This window comes from Mastigoproctus giganteus, chromosome 11 (assembly GCF_048544385.1).
Source record: "Mastigoproctus giganteus isolate SK-2022 chromosome 11, ASM4854438v1, whole genome shotgun sequence".
NCBI classification, from domain to species: Eukaryota; Metazoa; Arthropoda; class Arachnida; order Uropygi; family Thelyphonidae; genus Mastigoproctus; species Mastigoproctus giganteus.
This window is the reverse complement of record NC_143585.1, coordinates 86,724,896-86,747,580: the sequence shown is the minus strand read 5'-3', so window position 1 is coordinate 86,747,580 and position 22,685 is coordinate 86,724,896. Positions and strand designations below refer to the sequence as shown.

General features: G+C 37.5%; 1 protein-coding gene across 2 annotated transcripts in view; it reads left to right on the top strand.

Annotated features, from left to right (window-relative positions):
• Positions 1–22,685, top strand: part of 5PtaseI (inositol polyphosphate-5-phosphatase A) — a 400,034-nt gene that overhangs the window by 283,455 nt on the left and 93,894 nt on the right. For both annotated transcript variants that reach the window (XM_090385500.1, XM_090385499.1), the window contains exon 12: positions 4,774–4,847. In XM_090385500.1, the coding sequence (XP_090241626.1) occupies positions 4,774–4,847 (74 nt within the window). The remainder of the gene's footprint in view (positions 1–4,773; positions 4,848–22,685) is intronic.

The following is a 22,685-nucleotide window of genomic DNA, read 5'->3' as shown; positions in this document are numbered from 1 at the left end:
AAGTGGACTTGAGACCTCCACTCCAGCTTCAGCTGCAAGCAAGTTCTCCATAAGCAATCCAATCCTCCGTACAGAGGATTGGATTGCCTAATCATTGGTATGGGTCCAGTTTAATAGGCTTAAATCAGCTGCAATTAAAAACTACATCAATGCCACAGTAAAAAGAGGGGACACTTTTTACTGTGGTCTTTTTACAGGGGACAGCATGAAAACCAACTTGGAAGTTTCAATCCCAACATACCGTATTTCCCCATGTATAAGACGCATCTTTTTTCGAAAAATTTGGGGTCAAAAATCTGAGTGCATCTTATACAGTGGTTGTAGATTTTTTTTACTCGCATTTCCCGCTTTTTTGCGCTTGTTGTCTTTGCGCTCATTGTTTCGTACTTGTTACCGGTATATTTGGTTACATTTTGCCATGTTCTGCCCAGAAATGGCTCAGAAAAGATTTTCGTACAGTGCTGAATTCAAGTTATGAGGAGTTGTATGAATTTTATGATGAATAAAACTTGAGTTCAATAACTTTCTGTAATTCATTTTTTTTTTTTTTTTTTTCAAATTTCGGGCCCCAAAATTAAGGTGTGTCTTATACATGGGGAAATATGGTAGGTTTGATTTTTGTCATCCAATACCCATCGAATCTACTCCAATCATTAGGTGGAGATATAACAGTAAATAAATGAAGAACAGTTCCTGGAGCTGCAATCCATATTAGCAGATAGCAATAGTTGATGCAGTCAATTGCTCACAAATGCCTCAAGTGGGGTTGATGGCATTTCACTCTTCATTATTAAATGCCTCAGCCCATTTGGGTCCAGTAGAATATTCAGTGCAAACCTTTTTTGAGACATGGAATAATTATTCCATTAAACTCACACCGAAGACCAGTAACCCAACCATGCCTTAAGCAACACAGGCCTGTCTTATCAGCATCAACCCTTTTAAAAGCTATCCTACCAGTACTAACAAAACACCTCTTGCCATCTCAACCACCACAATGTCACTATGCAATCCCTAAATGCTTCACTGTGACAAACCTACTAATCATGACAAGTAGCACCCTTAAAACCCTAAACAGAAAACAAGAAGTAGTGGTACTGTATCTAGACCTCAGAGCAGCATTTGACAGCATAAATATAAATGCTCTCCTAGTCCTCCTTAAGTGATATTTCCATATCAAGAGTAATGTGCTAGGCTTTTTAATATTGCTGTTTACTGACAGAGTTGTATTTCTTCAGTATGACAACAAAACCTACACCAGAAGAATAAATTCTGGAGTACCACACCAAAAGGAGGTTTGTGTTGTCAGGGCTATTATTTACTGCAAAGCCGATGCTGTTTATCTTGGGCTGACGAGATATACTGTTGTACACAGCGCAGCAATTGGAAAATAAGACTGATGTTATGAGACAAGTGTTGGTACTGCCATCCACTAGAAGTAAACATGAAATGAAAGAGTGATTGTTCCTCGAGCACCGCAGTCAAGGTCAGCGGAAAATTGCCATCATTTCCAAATGTAGTGTGAGCTGAACTGCACATCTCTGTGTTGTGGAGGGACAGTGGAACAAAGAGCAAACATCAAGCTTTGTGTTCAACTGGACAAAGGTGGCACAAAAACGTTTCAAATGATGAAGCAAGTGTATTGGAGAGAATTGTCTGTCTTGTGCATGTATGTTCAAGTGGCATAAATGTTTTTCCAATTGACCTATGGGCATATTACCAATGACCTATGGGCATTCTCCAAATGATTTCAGATCTGTGCATTAATAAGGAAACCATTTGACAAATAATAACCCCTGATTTGAAGAAAACAAAGATCTGTGTGCAGTTTGTTCCACATTCTTTAACAGACTGTCAACAAGAATCATGAATTGAACACAGCAGAGAACTCATTGAGACTGCTGAAAGCAAACCAAACTTCCTGAATTCAATCATTATGGGTGATGAGACATAATGTTCTCAGTGGAAGCTGGCAAACTCTCCCAAAACCAAAAAAAATTCATCACACAAAGTCAAAAACCAAACCATGCTTACAACTTTCTACAAGGGAATTGTGCAACAAAGAGTTTGCGCTCACTGGCCAAAGTGTTACTGCTGCCTACTATCTGGATGTTTTGAAACAGAGAACCCATTGTGTGTAGCCTCATAGTTAAAAGACAGCAGTTGATTCCTCTTGCACAACAACACACCAAGCCACAAGGATCTCATTGTTTGGGAGCTTTTGTCTAGCAGAAAAGTCTGCATACTGTCACATCAACTGTATTCATCAGACTTAGCCCTGTGCAACTTCTTTTTGTTTCCGAAACTCAAGGCACCACTGAAAGGCTTATTTTTATGATGTCAACACCATTCAAAGAGCTGTGACAAGAACATTGAACAGTATACCAGTCAAGGCCTTTTTACACCATTCATTCCAGTTGCTTCGTGATCGTTGCATGCAGTGTGTGGATGCAGGAGGAAGTTACTTTGAATAACCAAGGTTAGTATTACACATACATGGATCATTATTTTTTACTACCACCAGTCTCTGTTTTCCAATTGCCGCACTGTGTATGCAAATGACATAAAACTACTTACTCCTATTCCACCTGAAGCCAACCCTGAAGTGATGAACATGTATCATTAATAATAAGATTGGGCAACTCACAGACTACCTGAATAACTTTAGGCTGAGGCTGAACCCAAATAAATCTATTCAAGATTCTACCCTATGACCCTATCCCAGTTGAAAGCAAAGACAGGGACTTGGTAGTCATTTGAATGAGAAGACTCAGATGGCATGTCAAACAGCATCTTCTTTACGCTTTATGTTAATGACTTTCAAACCATAAAGAAGTATATTCAGACTTTATCTACTTCTTTGTGCTGTTTGCAGCTGAAATTTGGGTATCTTCTGTCCTGACACTAAAGAAAAAAATTTATTCAGAACAGTACCTGAAATATACAATGTACAAACATTATCAACCTCCATAAATGTGGGCCATTCAAATGGCCACTACTCAGACTGCCAAGAACCATTATTTGTATGAGGATCACAATGGAAATGAAGCTGTTAACAAGTGTAATCTCTTCCCCTTACTTCTGGGATATCTGCACCCATCGTGGACTAAAAGCAACCCTTACGCTGCTTCCAAGGATACACAAATTGAAATTTTGTGACCAGTTCTTCCAGTACAAGTCCTCCCAGTGCTCCAGTTTTACATGGTCAATATTAATGAAGTTTAGGGGATCAACATGAATAAACATGCATCAGATATTAGGTGCAGGCACACAATAACAGAACAATTACCCTTCATTCTGGACATTACTACACACTAGTCATAAACCCCACCAGACCTCATGTCATCATGGTAAAGATCCTTGTGTGTCTGTGGTGTGATCCCTGTGGACTGTTCTGACTAGCAAAAGTATCCATTTGCGTGTATATGCCTGTGCCAATAATAAAAATTGTATCAGAATTTAAAGTTAAGTGTTAAATTTTATAACTCTCCAACTGTAAGACCCATAGCTTTACATGCTGTGATGAGTCCCAGTTGCTTTACCGTTTTCTCTAGTAAGCAGTAAAGATTATTTATATGTATCGTTTTCCTCCTATCTATTGCGTATTGCTTGTTTCTTGTATATTATTAAAATATTTAAGCAGAAGCAAAGGAAGGGTCTGACAATTTCTGCTACATGTGTGGGCAGTTTACAGCAAAAACTCAGAGGAAGAAATCTACAGTAGTACTAAATGTGCATATTCTTTATATTTGGGTTGCAAGACTAATGATCAGGACAAACCTTTGCTCCACAAATATGCTGTATTATCTGTACTACAAATCTGAGGATGTGACTAACTGGTAAATTAAAAATATCTCTCTTACTGTTCCTATGTCATTTAGAATATTGTATAATATTGCAGATGGAAAAATAGTTATTAGATGTATGGTCTATGGGTTCAGACCATGCCACTGGTACACCAAATGCAAGGGATTTTCATCAAACATTAATCCATTGTCTTGCATTTCCAACACAACAGAGGGGAAACATGATGATGTTTGGGCGTTGATTTTTCTTATTACCAAAGAATTACCAATTCTTTGGTAATAAGCTTGTGGCTACTGTTAGCCTGTGTTTATCCTTTCTGGCTAACAGTTCTCTGACCCCCCCCCCCCCAATACTTCCTTAGTAATATTACTGTTACATGTTATATTTATATATATATAGCCTAATTTTTTGACAACTATTGTATTATCAGTTCATTTATAATTACTGCTTGGTAGGAAGGGAGTTTCAAATCTGTTTTAAAGTGGGGATGGTATGGATAATAGAGTAACAACCTGCAAATAAATTTTTTAATATATCAGCAGTTTGATCATTTATCAAGAAGTCTAAGGTGATCCAGATAGCAAAAGGTAACCAAGTTTTCTACTTCAGTGTGCTCATTCTCACTGACACTGGAGATGTGCATGTTCATTTCCTACATCTGTTTGCTGGAAGAGTATCTGAAACATTTTACAGTTACCTACTGCTTACCTGTTGTTGGCATCTAGGAGGGCATTCAACTGTAAAAAAAAGTTGGATAATCTGATCATCATTGGCAAACCTCAGAAAAAAATTCAAATTAAATGCTTTAATAACTTTTCAAATAGATTAGATTATGCCACCCATTTTAAATTTAGTTATTAATTTAAATGAACAGGCTTTCAAATTTTTATGAATTTTAATCATTTAATTTTTCAACATTTTTATATTTTAAATGCATTAATAATCTTATTTTAAGCATTATTATAGTTACAGGAATATGACAAAGAGCTTCAAGTGTTTCAGGATCGGTTATTTGAATTTGACATAGACTTTCCTCCCAGGTAATTTAAACAGTTTTCATATGTATGATTACATAATTGTTTTTCATATGGTGCTTGTTTATGCTGAAATGTATTTGATAATTATATAAATTTAAAAATTTTGTGGAATTCAACCAAACGTCTCTTCCAGTTTATAATAAAAGATTGCAACAGTGCTTAAAAGTAAGAATGCAGTATTGTATTCTTATTTTTAAGAATACAATACTGTATTCTTGAATAAGAATTTGTAAGAATACAGTAAAGTTAAGAAGCATCAAGATCCTATGTGGGGATGCGAAACTAAAGAAATCCAGTCATCTAAAGTTAAGCTTTACAGAAATACACAAACTTTAAGTCTTCCAAAGTAAAATCTGAAGGAATGAGAACTGATTACTGATTTTCATGAAGTGCATTTTACATATGATAAGACAAAGAAACATGGAAATAGGACAGTTTCAAACAGCTCTTCATGTTATTATTATTAGCCATGTGGTGCAAGGAAGCCTGAGGCTTATGCTGCACCAGCCAAAAAAAAACATCAAGTTCCCGAGTTACCCTGAGGGAGCATTTGCATTAGCAAAGGCACGTGATGCAAGAAAGCAAGCCTATATAGCGCCAGCCAAAAAAAAAAAAAAAAAACCCTTATTTCATCCATCCACCTGCCTCAAATGCCTGTCAAGTTCCGCCATGAATCCATTCAAGCTATCAACCCCCCACAACGACAGATGGAAGCCCACTCCATCAATCAATCAATCAATCAATCAACCAACCACCCGCCGGCCAAAGGCAAACTTCCACACATCAATCCCACAACCATATCATAAGAGTAAGGGCAAAGAATTCTTATTCAGCCAATTTCCATCTATTAGTATTACAATTAATATTACTAAACCTAAACTGTCTGAATAAAATGCTCTCTCTCTCTCTCTCTCTCTCTCTGTACTGTTATAATAATGGAAAAAGATTTGCATTTAACAAGCATTTTGATATAAATTTGGAACTTTAAAGGGCTTTTGAAACTGGCAAGGTTATTTGATCCCAGAATATTAATTTGCCAAAATCCAGGAGGAGTGGCGGAGTGCATGTTCAGGCTAATTTTTTTTAGTTATTGGGACTCTTTGGGTCTTATTGTATCAATTTGTCCTTTTTATAAAAGTAAACTTAATTAAATATTTCATGTGGTAAAGTGTCTTTAATTAAACCTTCTTACTTATATCAGTCCTGCATCCTGATGTTTGCAAAGAACTCATATATTATCTAATTTCCTACATGTTGCCCTAGACTAGTGATATTAGCATTAGCATTAGTAGAGGCATATGATGCAAGAAAGCAAGCTTATGCAGCATCAGCCAAAATAAAAAAAAAAAAAAAAAATTCCACTTCACCCCTCTGTTCGTTCGAAATACCTGTCCAGCTGAGCCTTAAATTAATTTAGGCTATCAACTTCCACAACAAGGAATGGAAGTCTGTTCCACAAACCAACTATCCGCTGGCTAAAGGCAAATTAATTTCCGCACATCTATCTACACCTGTCTTTTCTCAATTTGAATTTATGCCCTCTCAGGTGATTATTCTGAGCAAGAGGAAGAATCCCATCAGCATTGAGCATGCTCAAACCATTCAAGGCTTTATACACCTCTATCAGATCACCTCACGGTGCCTAGTCTCCAGACACTGTAATTTGCAAAACTTAAGCCTTTCTTCTTAAGAGCAATCCTTTGTTCCATTCACTAATCTTGTTGCCCTTCTCTGTACTCGTTTCAGCAGTTCGCCATCCTTCTTGAAATGAGGCCTCCAGACCTGTATACAGTACTCAAGGTGTGGCCTGACCATTGCCTTATACAAGGGAATAATCACCTCCTTTTCTCTGTTAGAAAAATTCCTGTATATCATTGATAAGACACCATGAGCTACTCTTGCAGCCTGTCTGCACTGATCAGAGAAGTTCATATCTGCCTGCACTATTACCCCCAGGTCCTTTTCATTCTCTACCACTGTAAATGTAGTACCACAGAGTTGATACATTGCTCTGGGGATTGCTGTTTCCCATATGTAGTACTTTACCTTTGTCAATGTTAAACTTCATTTGCCACCTCAGCCCAACTGCTCAACCTTTCCAGATCCTGTTGCAGCAGCATAGCATCAGTAGTGTCCTTAACAACCCTGCCAACCTTTGTATCGTCTGCAAACTTGGACATTAAGCTTGATATACCATCATCAATATTATTTATAAATACAGAAAACAATAATGGACCCAACACTGAACCTGAGGGACTCCACTAATAACATTAGTCCACGATGAGCAGTGTCCATTGATTACCACTCTCTGTCTTCTCCCCCTCAACCACCCCTTTATTCATAGCAGCAATTTGCCTCCAATACCACACTGCTCCAATTTGTGCAGCAGTCTTCCTTGTGCAACAGTATCAAAAGCCTTTCTAAGATTGAAGTATATAATATCAAAGTTATTCCCTGCATCCAGTTCTTTTGTGACTGCATCATAGTATCCAATCAAATTGGTCAGGCAAGACTTCCCCTTAACAAAACCATGCTGTGTCCGAGCTATAACTGAAGCCTTGTCTAGATGATCCTGTAGTGCTTCTTTAACCAGTGCCTCCATTAATTTTCCTGGAACAGAAGTTAAACTCACAGGTCTATAATTACTTGTGTCAGCCTTTGATCCTCCTTTGTGAATTGGGATCACATTTTCACATCTCCAGTCTATGGGTACCTCTCCTGAGTCCAAGGAAGCTCTCATAATTATGGCTAAGGGTTTGCTTACTTCCTTTGCTGCCTCCTTTAATATAACTCGATAGATCCCATCCACCCCAGCTGCCTTTCTTGTGTTTATCTTCAACAATTTCTCCTCCACTTTACTCTCAGTTAATACAAGATTATCTAGCTTTCTGCCAGAGTTGAATACACCTCTGGCATTCCCGTCGATGCATGTCGATGCAAAATATTCAGTTAACTTGGTAGCTACCTGAGCAGGATCATGAACAGTTGAACCATCGATATCAAGTGGACCAATCTGATTCATCCCCTTCCTTCTAGAGTTTACATAAGTAAAGAACTCTTTGCTGTTTTTCTTTTCATCCCTTGCCAAATATTTCTCATAATCTGCCTTCGCCTGCCTAACCTCCCTTGTAACTTGGTTACAGATCAACTTATATCTATCCTAGGCTTCTGTGTCACATGTTAATTTATATGTATCCCATGCATTTTTCTTCTCTGCCATATGTCTCATTAGTTCATCTGACATCCATTGAGGCCTAAACCTTGAACAATATTTGTTTCCTTTTTGAATTTGCTGTTGGTAACATCATCAGTTGATCCCACTGTATAGAATTTAAATACTGTCTCAAACCATCGTAGTCGCCTTTACGAAAACAATAACCCTTCCCTTTACCCCTGATGGTAGTTACCTCTTTGAGTAAATCCCACTTCAGCACACTGTGATCACTGCCGCCTATTGGTTACTCTATCTGGAGATTCTTAATGCATGAAGAATCACTACTGATAATCAAATCAAGAGTATTACTCCCTCTAGTTGCCTCCCGAACATGCTGATGTAGAAAACAATCATCCAATAAATCCCCAAAAGCCTTGCTAGTGTGTTAGTGACCAACCCACAAATTCCAGTCAATATCTGGGAAATTAAAATCCCCCATTATAAGACTCTCTGAAATACTGGTCCACTCTATTTCCCTGTACAGTTTGTTATTATACTCATCAGAGTCATTAGGCCTATAGCACACTCCTACTCTCAATTTTGATCTCCCAATGCTTATGTCACACGAAACTGACTCGACACTGCATTGTCCAGCGATGTCGACTGGGTTCATTTCCTTGGATTTTATATGTTTCTTAACTAATAGCATAACCCCTCCTCCCTTCCTATCCTGTCTATCCTTTCTGTAGACATTCTACTCCACAAATTCCAGTTCTGCATTCCTTATATATGTGTGACACCACGTCTCTGATATCCCAACAAAATCCGTCTTTGATGCTTTGAGCAATACCTCAAATTCATCAAAATTATTTAACAAACTCCTAGCATTGGTGTACACACACAAGTATACATGCACCTGTTCTTTTTCTTAGCTACCCTAACACAACCCATGTGTTTACTTGTACCGCAATGACTCCTAGCAGTCTCTGAAATAGCCTTCATCTTGTTTTCCAGGCTTCTGCTCAATCCAATAGAAGCAGTGCAAGAATCACTTTCACCTCTGCCAGTGGCTACTGTTAATCTATTAGTCCTTTATCCCCCCCCAAGCTAGCAGTTTTCCGACCCACCTAACACTGCCTTGATAGCATCAGCAAATATTCTTGCACCCTTTCTATTTAAGTGTATCCTATCCCTGTAGAAGCAGTCCCTTCTGTTAACAAGTACAGACCAAGCTGAGAAAAATTCTACCCCTTGAGCCTTGCACAATCCTTCCAGGGCCGAATTGATCGATAGGGCTCTCATCATATACTCCCTCCTGTCGTGTCTGGGTAGAATTGCAGACACTTTCAAATTCAACCCTAATTCACGGCTTTTTTTCAACAGTGACCTGTACTTGTTAAGTAATTCCGCCGGTCTCCTACTCTTAATATCATTGGTGCCAACGTGTACAACTATATAACCTTTTGTGCCCTTAAAAGATGATATCCGCTCTACAACGTCATCAACCTTTGCCCCTGGCAGACATACACTGGTCCTGTTCCACCTATCCTTTTTACAAAGCATGTTTCCCGCTTCCCTGACAATAGAGTCGCCAACAACTACTAGTTCCTTTGGGACCAGTGCATTCTGCCTTGGGGGCTGCCGCTGTGTTGCGCGATGACCAAGTGCAAGCTCTGGCATTGGTGTGGGCAGCTGAGAGCTTGATGGGCCCTCACTTTTAATCCTTTGAGGGCATCCACCCTGTCTCTCAAGCTCTCATATAGGCCCATAACAATGCTGAGTTGCCACCTGATTTCCTTACACTCCTTGCATCGTGCACACAACGACATCCCCCATGGCAGTATCATGTCCCGTGCCTGACTGCTCCACAAACCTAGATTACTAGTTATAATCTCAGATTCAGGTTATGACTCTCAGATTCAGGATTAACTTAAAGATGTAACTACCATCAAGGATAAAGGGAAGAGTTTTTGTGTTTGTAAAGGTGACTATAGTGGTCTCAGACAGTTTTTAAATTCTGTACAGTGTTATCAACTGACAATTTTACCAATGGTGAATTCTAAATGGGAAGCCTTCAGGGACTTAATCTTGGAGGCTACTAGGCTTTTCATACCAACTAAGAAATACTGCTCAAAGTTCAGGCCTAAATGGATGTCAGATGAATTAATGAGGCTTGTGGCAGAGAAGAAAAATGCATGGGATGCATATAAATTATCAGGCAACACAAAAGCCTATGGCAGATATAAGCTAGTCTGTAATCAAATCACAAAGAAGGTTAGGCACGCGAAGACAGATTATGAGAAATCTTTGGCCAAGGATGCAAAGAAAAACAGCAAAGCGTTCTTTACTTATGTAAACTCTAAAAGGAAGGGGATGAATCAGATTGGACCACTTAACATAGATGGGTTGTCTATTGATGATCATGCTCAGGTAGCTGATAAACTGAATGAGTATCTTGCATCTACATTCACATGAGTTATTCAATGAGGGGAGTGCCAGAAGTTTATCAAACTAACAGGGAGCTAAGTGATTTTGTAATAAATGAGAGCAAAGAGGAGGAGAAATTGTTGAAGTTAAACATTTAAAAGGCACCTGGGGCAGATGGAATCTATCCAGGTTATAATGAAGGAGGCAGCAAGGGAAGTAAGCAAACCCTTAACCATAATTATGAGAGTATCCTTAAAGTCAGAGGAGATCCCCATGGACTAGAGATGTGCAGATGTATCCCCAATTCACAAAGGGAGTTCAAAGAGTGACACAAATAATTATGGACCTGTTAGTTTAACTTCTGTTTCGGGAAAAATAATGGAGTTACTAGTTAAAGAGGTGTTACAGGATCACCTAGACAAGACAGCAATAATGGTTCAGACACAGCATGGGTTTGCTAAGGGTACGTCTTATCTGACCAATTTTATTGCATACTATGATGTGGTCACAAAGGAACTGAATGCAAAAAATAATTTGGATATCATATACTTGGATTTCAGGAAAGTTTTTTATACTGTTGCACATGGAAGACTGCTGTACAAATTGGAAAAGTATTGCATTAAGGGCAAGTTACTGCAATGGATAAAGGGATGGTTGAGTGGGAGATGGCAGAGAGTGGTAATAAATGGACACTGCTCTACGTGGACTAGTGTTATTGGCGGAGTCCCTCAGGGTTCAGTGCTGAGCTCATGTTGTTTTATATATTTATCAATGATATCAAAGAAGGTATATCAGGCTTAATGTCCAAGTTTGCAGATGATACAAAAGTTGGCAGGATTGTTAATGACCGTAAAGACAGTATGCTACTGCAACAGGATCTAGAAAAGTTAGGCAGGTGGGCTGAGAAGTGGCTACTGAATTTAACATTGAGAAATGCAAAGTACTCCATATGGGTAGCAGTAACCCAAGAGAAATGTACGAACAGTGTGGTACTACACTTAGAGAGTTGGAGAATGAAAAAGACCTGGGGGTAATTGTGCAGTCAAATATGAAGTTCTCTGAGCTGTGCAGATGGGCTGCCAGAGCAGGTCATGGAGTTTTGTCAATGATAAATAGGAATTTTGCTAGCAGAGACAGGAAGGTGATTATCCCTTTGTATAAGGCAGTGGTCAGGCCACAACTTGAGTACTGTATACAGTCTGGAGGCCTCACTTTAGGAAGGATGTAGAGTTGCTAGAAAGAGTACAGAGAAGGGCAACGAGATTGGTGAGAGGAACAAAGGGATGTGCTTATGAAGAAAGACGAGTTCTGCAAGTTGCATCATCTGGAGACTAGGCACCTGCAAGATGATCTGATCAAGGTGCATAAGGCATTGAATGGTTTGAGCAGGCTCAATGCTGATGGGATACTTCCACTTGCTCAGATTAAAAACCTGAGGGGTCATACCTTGAAACTGAGGAAAGACAGTTGTAGAATTGATGTGCAGAAGTTTGCCTTTAGCCAGCGGGTAGTTGATTGCTGGTACAGACTTCCATGTGTTTGTGTGGAAGTTGAAAGCTTAAAACAATTTAATGCCGAACTAGACAAACATTTGGAGTGACTGGATGGGTGAAATGGGAAGATTTTTTTTTTTTTTTTTGGCTGATGCTGTAGAAGCTTGCTTTCTTGCATCGTATGCTTTAACTAATGCTGATGACCTAAATCAGGGCTACATTGGGTTTGAAAGGGAGGGTTTCTTCAAGAGAATCATGAAAGGTAATTAATAGAAAATTTCTGACTAAATTTCTATTTAATTTGACTTTTTAATATTCAAAAGTGCCTGAAAGTTATTTTTTCTTCTTTTTCTGATGTATCAGATGAATAGTTTATTTGTATGTGATTAAATTAGAGCATCATATTAGTACAGTGATTTCTTAATTTATGCATGATTAAATTCCATGAATTTAAAATAGTGAATTTTAAATTCACAGAATAAAATTAATTCATGGAATAAAATCTCTCTTTAATTCACGGAATAAAATTTCTGTGAATTAGAGGCCAGCACAATAGCCCACCATTTTCTCGTTTTGTTTTGCTGAAGACTGTTGATTGGTCATCTATTGGAAGTGCATAAATTTTTTCTTTTATATTTATTTTGTTTTTATGATAGCCGTTATGGCTAGCAAATATCCTCTATAGTTCTAGTGAAAGTGATGGTAAGCACTCAAGGAAGTCAGTTTTGCTTTAAATTCTTAAGCGCTTCAAATGAGGTGGGAGTATATTATGTATTACTCTCACCTATCTGGTCCGAATCCGAGCAAATGGAATCTGACCTCTCATCAAACAGCCTAGGGCCCCCCTCCTTCCCTCTCTCCATCTCTCTCTCTCTCTCTCTCTCATTGGTTATAGTGAACATACTTTTCTTACTGTACAAAAAGAAAAAAATAATAAGTAAACCAATAAGATGAATGAATCATTTGGTTGCTCATCATTTTTTTTTATAGTGCTCAGTCTTCTGACCAAAGAAAATGAATGGTGTGTACCGGTAGGGGTAACTTAGCTAGCTGCGAGAGTTTCTTTTTTCATAGGGCTATTATCGCATTTTTTGGTGATTATTTACATTATGCGTGAATTTAAATTGCACGAGAGATTCTGGAATGCAGCCCTCGCATAAATTAAGAAGTCACTGTAGTTTCGTGTGTGGCTGCATGTTTTGAGACATTGAATAAAAAAATTGTCATTCTAATTTTGATTTTATTTCTTTTAATTTTAAATAAATAAAATTGAAAATGAATAACAGTTAAATAAAATATATATGCATCAATAAATAATTAATTTAAAGTAGGTAACTAGTACATGAAAATGATCCTGTGTGTGTAGGCTGTTCAGGGTAAGAATAAAGTATATTATAATTGGCAGATGTACCAGTCATGTAAATTACTGGGAGGAAGGAAGGAAAGCAATTTTTTTTGAATCGGAGAATGTAGTAGCTTTTTATGTGATTTGTCCTACAGCTGCTATGTTCTGTGGGGAAGAAACACACACACACACACACACACACACACACACACACACACACACACACACACACACACACACACACACACAAATTAGGATAAATGTAAAAGTTATGTCAGATCAGATTAATGCCATCAATAGTAAATTGAATGTTACATCAGTTTTTTACTAATAATATATTATATTTATATATTATAACTAATTATATGTTTATTTCCAGGGTATGGCACTATAGACCTACACAGGCTATCTTAATCTTTATAAGTTATTTTGGCCTTATGGCCTGTTGTATACTGTTATGTTTATATACATATTCAGTATCTACAAATTTGTATATAGTACATATTATACTTTTACTATAATAACTATATATATATATATATATATATATAAGCCCTTAAAAAGATCTGCTTAATGATACCCATTTAAAAGCTTGCATCTAAAGCACACTATAGAAGACATAATTAAATTTAAAATAGGATACACCAGACCCAAAAATAAAGAAAAAGAACATTGCATAATAAAAAATCAGAATCACATAGGCAGCCATGTTAATCTAAAAGATATTGATAAAACCACAAAATATTTGCCTATTGACAAAATTAACATAGAGATTAGACATACGTATATTGGATTGGCTATATATATACAATTACAAAAACACAGTAGCAGACCTTAATAATATTGAATTTCCTTAGTGACAAATGGGCCTGGAGTACTGGGGTCCATAGTTTAACAGATATTTATTTAAAGTATACCCAGTAAAATAAAATAAAATAAAATATTTCCAGAAGCTTTCGGAACTCGTGTCCCTTTCTCAACTGACAGAATTTTTTGAATACATTACAAGCAAAGTGTGGCATGACGAATGAGTAACGTGCCACACTTTGCTTGTAATGTATTCAAAAAAAAAATTCTGTCAGTTGAGAAAGGGACACGAGTTCCGAAAGCTTCTGGAAATATTTTATTTTATTTTATTTTACTGGGTATACTTTAAATAAATATCTGTTGAATTTCCTTGTTTCTGCAAGGAAACCATATATAAAGCATTTATAGATCCACATCACAAGCACATATTTACAGGTGACCTTAATATAGTTGAGGATGATATATTGAGAGAAATTATGAAAAAAAAAAAAAAAAAGAATGAAATTCAGACCTAACACCCATACTGATCTAGATAACATACTAGAATGGATCTACTACAGTTTTCAGACAAAATGGCCTATGATATTAAAGAGTCTCAAAATAAATTTGTTATCTCCAGCACAGATAAAGCTAATGACAACTTCAGTACAAATTGCAAAAAATTGATAGTGAAATTGTAATTAAAGAAAATAAAATGTATACCCTGCACTATGACAAACGAGACCACTTCAAATTTCAAGCTATTAAACTTACTAACTGGGAAACAAATTTAGCCAAACAAATACATGGCGATGTAATTAGAACACAAACACAGAATAATATATATTTGTAATACCTCCGAAAACATGCACCTTGCATTAGTAAAGTTAAAAGCCAATTTAGTTGCAAATAATATGCCCATAAAATTCATCAAATTCCATATGAATGCAGGCAGAATGTCGACCAATGTAGTTGAATATCATCCTGACATTAATCTAAATTGGGTCCAATTAGTTTCTCGGATTTAGTCCCTTTAACCCCCATTAGTTTCTCGGATTTATTGTGCTCAGACAAGGCTTGTTGACTGACTACACTGTAGCCTGGACGTCCAAATTTTTAGCCATGTAACAACTAACCCTACAACGATAATTCTCTGGCTGACCCCGTCTGGGAGGATGTAAATATGTAAATTAAAAAAAATGTTCTTGTTTATAATCTGCACGACCACCAGATCAGTGGAGTTTACAATAAATCAATCAATACAAATGGTAATTGTATTTAGCAGTCACAGGCTTGAACCCTGGTTCATTCAAAGAGCGTGCGCTATTGCACTCACAATCCTGACCACTCGGCTACATCAAATAGTTATCCCACTGGGCATATGTTGAATGTTATACTGTAGAAAGGTTATACCAGTCCTTGCCCAGTGGATAATATTATAATTTAGTATTAATATTACATTATTTATCACATAACTTCTTATTTCTTTTTTTATTCCTCTCTGTATATGCCTTTAATCTTAATCTAATCAAAAATGACTTTACATTAACATTTACAAATTTATTAGTTAATATCAAAATGATCTGTTAATATCTAAATTTGCTATTCATCCAACATTAACATACAGTAGTGAAAGCATAGAATTAGATAAAATAATTATAGTTGCTGCCAGGCCAGAAAATTGGCCAGATGGTACCACTGCAACCTATAAACTCAGCCAAAGACTGAAAAAAAATTTTTTTTTTAATGTAAACCCCAAACACGAGAGGTATTAGAACCTATAGTACTTGGTACCATGCTGGTACCAAGGTTGAGAAGACGAAAGGAGATATTTGTTGACATTAGACTTGAACTTCTGTAGACTGTAATTTTCAGGAAATACGTATGAAGGAAGGTTGTTCCAGAAAACGGCAGTTGAATGAATAAACGAGGAAGATGAAAAGTTGGTTCTGTGAGTTTGAAGTTGGACAGTAAATGGATGTTGGTTGGTGGCTGCACATGTTCGGACTGTTTTGAAAGAGAGAGCGGGAATTATAGAAGCCAATTCAGAAGAATAGTGCTCGTGGAAGTATCTGTAAAAGAGGCATGCAGCAGAAACAATACGTCTATGAGACAGTGAGTGGAGAGACTCTGTTAGAGATGAATCAATAATTAACCTAACTGCCCTCTTCTGAATGGAATCAAGAAGCCTGAGAGGTTTTCGGGATACCACCCCAGATGTGGGAACAACATTCCATGATAAAGCGGATTTGTGATTTATACAGAGTGAGCAGCTGTTTGGAAGAAAACTAATGCCGAGAGCGAAAAAAAAACCAAGTTTTTTAGATGCAGAGGAAACAATATTTGTAATGTGCTTGTGCCAAGAGAGATTAGAAGTCAGGGTAATCCCCAAAAGAGATATATCATTTTGCCTAGAAACCGGAGTGTCACCAAAGATAAGCACAGGAGCAGAAGAATCCTTTTTGCGAGATATAAGACAAGACTGAGTTTTAGAAGGGTTGAAATCAACTAAGTTGTCTTTGCCCCACTGGAGAATTACCTGAAGATCGGCATTTAAGGAATTGGTAGCAGATTTTTGAGAAGTTGAAGCTGATTGAGCAGGGCAAGATTTCTTAAAATGGAAAGTGGAATGCAATGTGCTATCATCGGCAAAACTATGGATAAGATTTCCAGTCAATGGAAGAAGGTCACTAATATACAAGAGGAAAAGAGTGGGGTAAAGAACTGAACCTTGGTGGGACACCAGCATTAGTGGAGAAGTTAGAAGACCGAGAACCATCTAACATCACCCTCAGTGAGCGATCAGAGAGAAAACTGGATAACCAGTTACAAAAAACACTTGGCAAACTATAAGATGGAAGCTTGTTTAGAAGACCTTTATGCCAAACACGATCGAAAGCCTTTGAGATGTCAAGAGCAACTACTTGTGTTTCACTGAACCTTTCCATTGAATTAGTCCATAAATTGGTAACATAAGCCAGAATATCACCAGTGGATCGACACTGACGGAATCCATACTGGCGATCGTTGATCAGACGGAAGGTTTCTAGGTAGTTAAGAGTTGGCAGTTAATTGATTTCTCCATTACTTTAGAAAGAGTAGAAGTAATTGGATGGGAAGAATTTGTCACCCTTTTTAGGAACTGGCTGGATATGAGCAAATTTCTAAGCAGAAGGAAAAACACCTTTGGAATAAGAAAGTGAAAAAAAGCAGCAAAAAAACAGGAGTAAGTCCAGGAGCACAGGTTTTAAGAACAAGTGGATAAATACCAGCGGGACCTGGAGCTTTCTTAGCATCAAGATTCTTCAAAATCTTTCTGACATCCTTTTGATGGAAGACCACAGGAGGCATTGAATAGAGCATGTTGGGAATGGTGGGAGGTGTTTTACCAAGATCATTAATACATGAGTTGGAAGAAAAATGGGATGCTAGCAGGTCAGCTTTATCCTTGGCTGAAGTGACAACAGAACCATCTGGTTTGGACAGAGGTGGGAGCAGAGAAATGGGCAAAAGTTGTGGCCAAAAGCTTTGGCAAGAGACAAGAATGCTCGGCTACCATTAGGGCAAGAAGCAAGTTTTCTACTCTTAGCCTGTTCAAAATCTAGTTTGGACTGGTTAATAACTGCTTTACAATTGTTGCGAGCTTTGGCATAGGCAGAAAATGAAACTGAAGAATTGGAAACAAGCCAATTACGATATGCAACATTCTTCTCTTGAACAGCCTTAGCACATTTATTGGAAAACCAAGGTTTAGATAAAGGATGAGATTTTAAAGTGGAGTGTGGGATAAAGGATTCCATTCCTGCAAGAATAATTTCACTGACACGATCTGAGCAAATGTTGACATCAGAAGTTTTGAAACAGTAATCCGACCAAGGAAAAGAAGAAAAGAAGTCTTGCAGGTCATTCCATTTTGCATTCTTGTAATGCCAAACAACACAAGGTTGGGAATAGCCACGAGATAAAGGCTCCATTGGAGAAGAGACAATCACCAAGTTGTGTTCTGAAGTGCCTAAAGGACCTCTCACTTTGTCTATGTACTTTTAAATTCTTTTGGAATGGAATGCAAAGGAGATGCAATTGGTGGAGACTTGAGGGCTAAGTAAGACCTGAAAGCCAAACCAGAACTGTTTATCCTGGATGAGTTGAATGACCTTGTTAGAGATCTTGCCCACTCCAAAGATAAAGCTGAACTTCTCTCAAGAGTAAACTTGGCTAAGAAGAACATGGTAAAGTATTTGGAAAGATGTGGCTTTCCAAATACTTTGCAAATTTAAACTTACAATACAGATACAATACTTACAATACAATACTTTCAACCACTAGTGAAATTAAATTATCCTACCCAACAAAAGTTACAAAGTTCCCACCAAAATATTAATAGCAAGGACTATCAGAATATTAAGCTATAGCTTAAAAAATACTTAACGAAATACAAAAATAAACTAACCTATGTAACTGTAGGAATTCAAACTATATATTAACTATAGTTTAGTATATTAAAATAACATAAAACCTCAAGATTATTTCAAAAACTAACCTGAAATTAAGAGTTTCAGAAATACGCAACCACATGCTATAGCCTCGATCCCAAAAAAAAAAAAAAAAACCTTTTTGTGAGATATATGACAGCAATGAGTTTTAGAAAGATTGAAATCAACTAAGTTACTTTTGCCCCACTGGGCATTTTTTTGATTTTTATTTCCCTCTGGAAATTACCTGTAGATCAGCATTTAAGGAATTGGTAGTGAATGTTTGAGAATTTGAAGCTGTTTGTGTAGGGCAAGGTTTCTCAAACTGGAAGATGGAATGCAATGTGCTATCATTGGCAAAACTATGGATAGGATTGCCAGTCAATGTAAGGAGGTCATTAATATACAAGAAGAAAAGAGTGGGAGAAAGAACTGAACCTTTTGGAGAAGTTAGAAGACAGAGAAACCTAGCATCATCCGTAATGAGCTGTCAGTGAGAAAACTGTATACCCAATTACAAAAAACAGTTGGCAAACCATAAGATGGAAGCTTATTTAGAAGACCTTTATGCCAAACACAATCAAAAGCCTTTGAAATATTGAGAGCAACTGCTTGAGTTTCACCAAACTTTTCCATTAAATTTGTCCAAAGGTGGGTAACATAAGCTAGAATATCCCCATTGGATTGACACTGGCGGAATCCATACTGATGATCATTCTTCAGATGGATGGTTTCTAGTTAGTTTAAGAGTTGGCAGTTAATTCATTTCTCCATTACTTTAGTAAGAGTTAAAGTAAGTTCAATTGGACTATATTTGGATCGGAGGGATATGTCACCCTTTTTAAGAACTGGCTGGATATGAGCAAATTTACAAGCAGAAGGTAAAACACCTGTGGAATAAGAAAGTGAAAAAAGGCAACACAAAACAGGAGTAAGCTCAGGAGCACAGGTTTTGAGAACGTGGAGAAATACCATTAGGAACTGGCACTTTCTTGATATCAAGGCTGTTTAAAATCCTTCTGACATCCTTTTGAAGGAAGACCACAGGATGCATTGAATGTAGTGTACTGGGAATGGTAGAAGGTGGTTTATCATGATCATCAATACATGAGTTAGAAGAAAAGTAGGATGCTAGCAGGTCAGCTTTATCTTAGATAAAGTGGCAATAGAACCATCTGGTTTTGACAGAGGTGGGAATGGAGATGGGCAGAAGTTACTGCCAAACCTTTGGCAGGAGACCAGAATGCTTGACTACCATTTGAACTAGAAGCAAGCTTTCTACTCCCAGCCTGTTTGAATTCTAGTTTGGACTGATTAATAACTGCTTTACAATTGTTGTGAGGAAAAGTTACAAGCCAATTGCAATATACAACATTCTTATCTTGAACATCCTTAGTACATTTATTGGAAAATCAAGGTTTAGATAATGGATAAGATTTTAAGGTGGAGTGTGGAATAAAGAATTTCATTCCTACAAGAATAATTTCACTGACACCAACTGAGCCACTGTTGACATCAGAAGATTTGAAACAGTAATCCAACCAGGAAAAGAAGAAAAGAAATCTCTCAGATTATCCTATGTCCATTGAAATGCCAAGCCTAATAGCAAAGAAGAAAAATATATACTATGCATAAATTGTCAGGTTATCAGGAGATACAGACTCTCACAGTGAGTATAAACTAGTCTGCAATCAAGTCACAAATGGGTTTAAGCAGATTACAAGAAGTGTCTAGCAAAGAAAAGCAGCAAAGACTTCTTTATTTATATTAATGCGAGAAGGAAAGGGATATGAATTGTGTAACTGCTAATGATCCTGTTCAGGTTGCTGACAAACTGAATATGTTTTGCATCCTCATTCATGTGCAGAGAAATTTTTAGGGATTGGGATCCCAGATGTTTTGCATCCTCATTCATGTGCAGAGAAATTTTTAGGGATTGGGATGCCAGAAGTATATCAAATTCTAACAAGGCACTACATGATTTTGTGATAACTAAGTGTAAATTAGAATAGAAATGTTAAAGTTAAAAATGTGAAGGAAGAATGAAAGGGTATGGTACAGTGCTTAAAATTTCTATACTTAATATATAACACTTCAAATAGTCATCCACCAAGTTTTATGCAATTTCAGTAATGTCTCTTTTTTTTTTTCTTTCTTTCTTTTTTTTTTTTTATTATAGGTCCTGAAATCAACAAAGTTGTGTGAATGATGAAGGATGGACAAAAAATCGGTTTCCATGCAGTCATCCAATATTTGGGGGGGGGGGGGTGAACCAATGCCAAAGGCAGTTTATGAGAATGTGGTTTACAATATTTGGGAAGCTGCCCCTTCCAATTCCATAGTTAAGAAGTGTGCAGCAGAATTTACATGAGGGAAGGAGAGCCTGGAAGATGGCCCACACTGTGGGAGACCTCCAAGAGTTAGTATTAGTAGAGGCATATGATACAAGAAAGCAAGCTTATATAGCATCAGTCAAAAAAAAAAAAAAAAAAAAAGACACTTCGCATTTCACCCATCCATTCACTCCAAACGTTTGTTTAGTTCTGCCTTGAACTTATTTAAGTTGTTGACCTCCACTACAACAGATGGAAGAAGTTTGTTCCAACTATCAACCCTGCTGGCTAAAGGCAAATTTCCGCACATCTATTCTACAATTGTCTTTCCTCAGTTTGAATTTATATCTCCTCAGATGAGTAATCTGAGCAAGAGGAAGAATCCCATTAGCATTGAGCTTGCTCAAACCATTCAAGGCCTTATACATCTCAATTAGATCACCTCCCAGGTGCCTAGTCTCCAGAAGCTGCAATTTTCAGAACTTAAGCCTCTCTTGGTAACACCAACCGTTTATTCCACTCTCCAATCTCGTTGCCCTTCTCTGTACTCGTTCCAGCAGCTTGATAAGCTTCTGACCTCCACTTCCCTACAGACCACCTCCTGTGTAAATGTAGATGCAAAATATTCATTGTTTGTCACTTACCTCAGCAGGTTCATCAACAGTTGAACCATCGATGTCAAGTGGACCAATCTGATTCATCACCTCCTTCCTAAGTTGTGGACAATGTGTGTGTCTGATCTGGTGGTGAGGGATTGACAAATGACAGTTCAATACATTGCTTAGTTATACCATACAGAATCTTATCTGAACACGTTTGCCATGTAATAACAGAGGTTCTTGCTATGAAAAAAAAAAGTGTCAGCACATTAGGTCCCAGAGTTTTTGATAGAGATCAGAAATGAACAAGAGTTGTCAAGTGAAGTGAACATTTGCATCTATTTCAAGCTAATCCAGCAAATTTCCTTGCAAGGTTTGTGATAGATGAGAAATGAGTCCATCACTTTCAGCCAGAGACAAAGGAGCAATCCCAACATTGGAAGCACACAGCTTCTCTTCTCCCTCTCCAAAGAAAGCCAACTTGATTCTTTTTGCTGGCAAAGTGATGATATATCAGTTTTTGGGATGCTGATGCAGTGGTGCTAATAGATTACTTTCATAAAGGCCAGACAGTACAGTCACAGGGGCATACTATGCAGACCTCAGGCATTTGTGTGAAAAACATCAGACAAAACACTGAGGAAAACTCAGCTAAGGAGTCTTGTTTCATAGGGACAATGTGCTTGATCAAAAGTCTTATTTCCATGGCTGTACTGCATGAATGCAGCTTGGAAATCTTGGACCATCCCCCATATTCAAAATATCTATCACTAAAGGACTTTCACCTGTTTCCTAACTTGAAAAACCTGGCTGGCATCAAATTACCCACCGACAGTAATGTCATTGCTACAGTGAATGCATTCCTGAAGGATCAAGAGAAAACTTTATTTGCAGCTGTAATCAATGCATTTCAGTATCATTGGTAAATGTGTATTGACTCCAAGGAAGGGATCTACATTGAGAAGTAACTGACATGCTACCAGATCCCTCGGGTAAATCCTTTGTACTCAGGCTATAAGCTTTTAAAACACTTCTCGTAAAGAAGGCTCCTGGAGTGGATTGAATCTATCCAGTTATTAAGACAAAGAGGTAAGAAATGTTTGACCATAATTACAACAGCAGCCTTGGATTTGGGAGAGCTCCCCATGAATTGGAGATGTACAAGGCTTCCCAATTCACAACGGGGAGGAATCAAAGAGTAGACTATTAATTACAGACTTATGTTCAGGTTA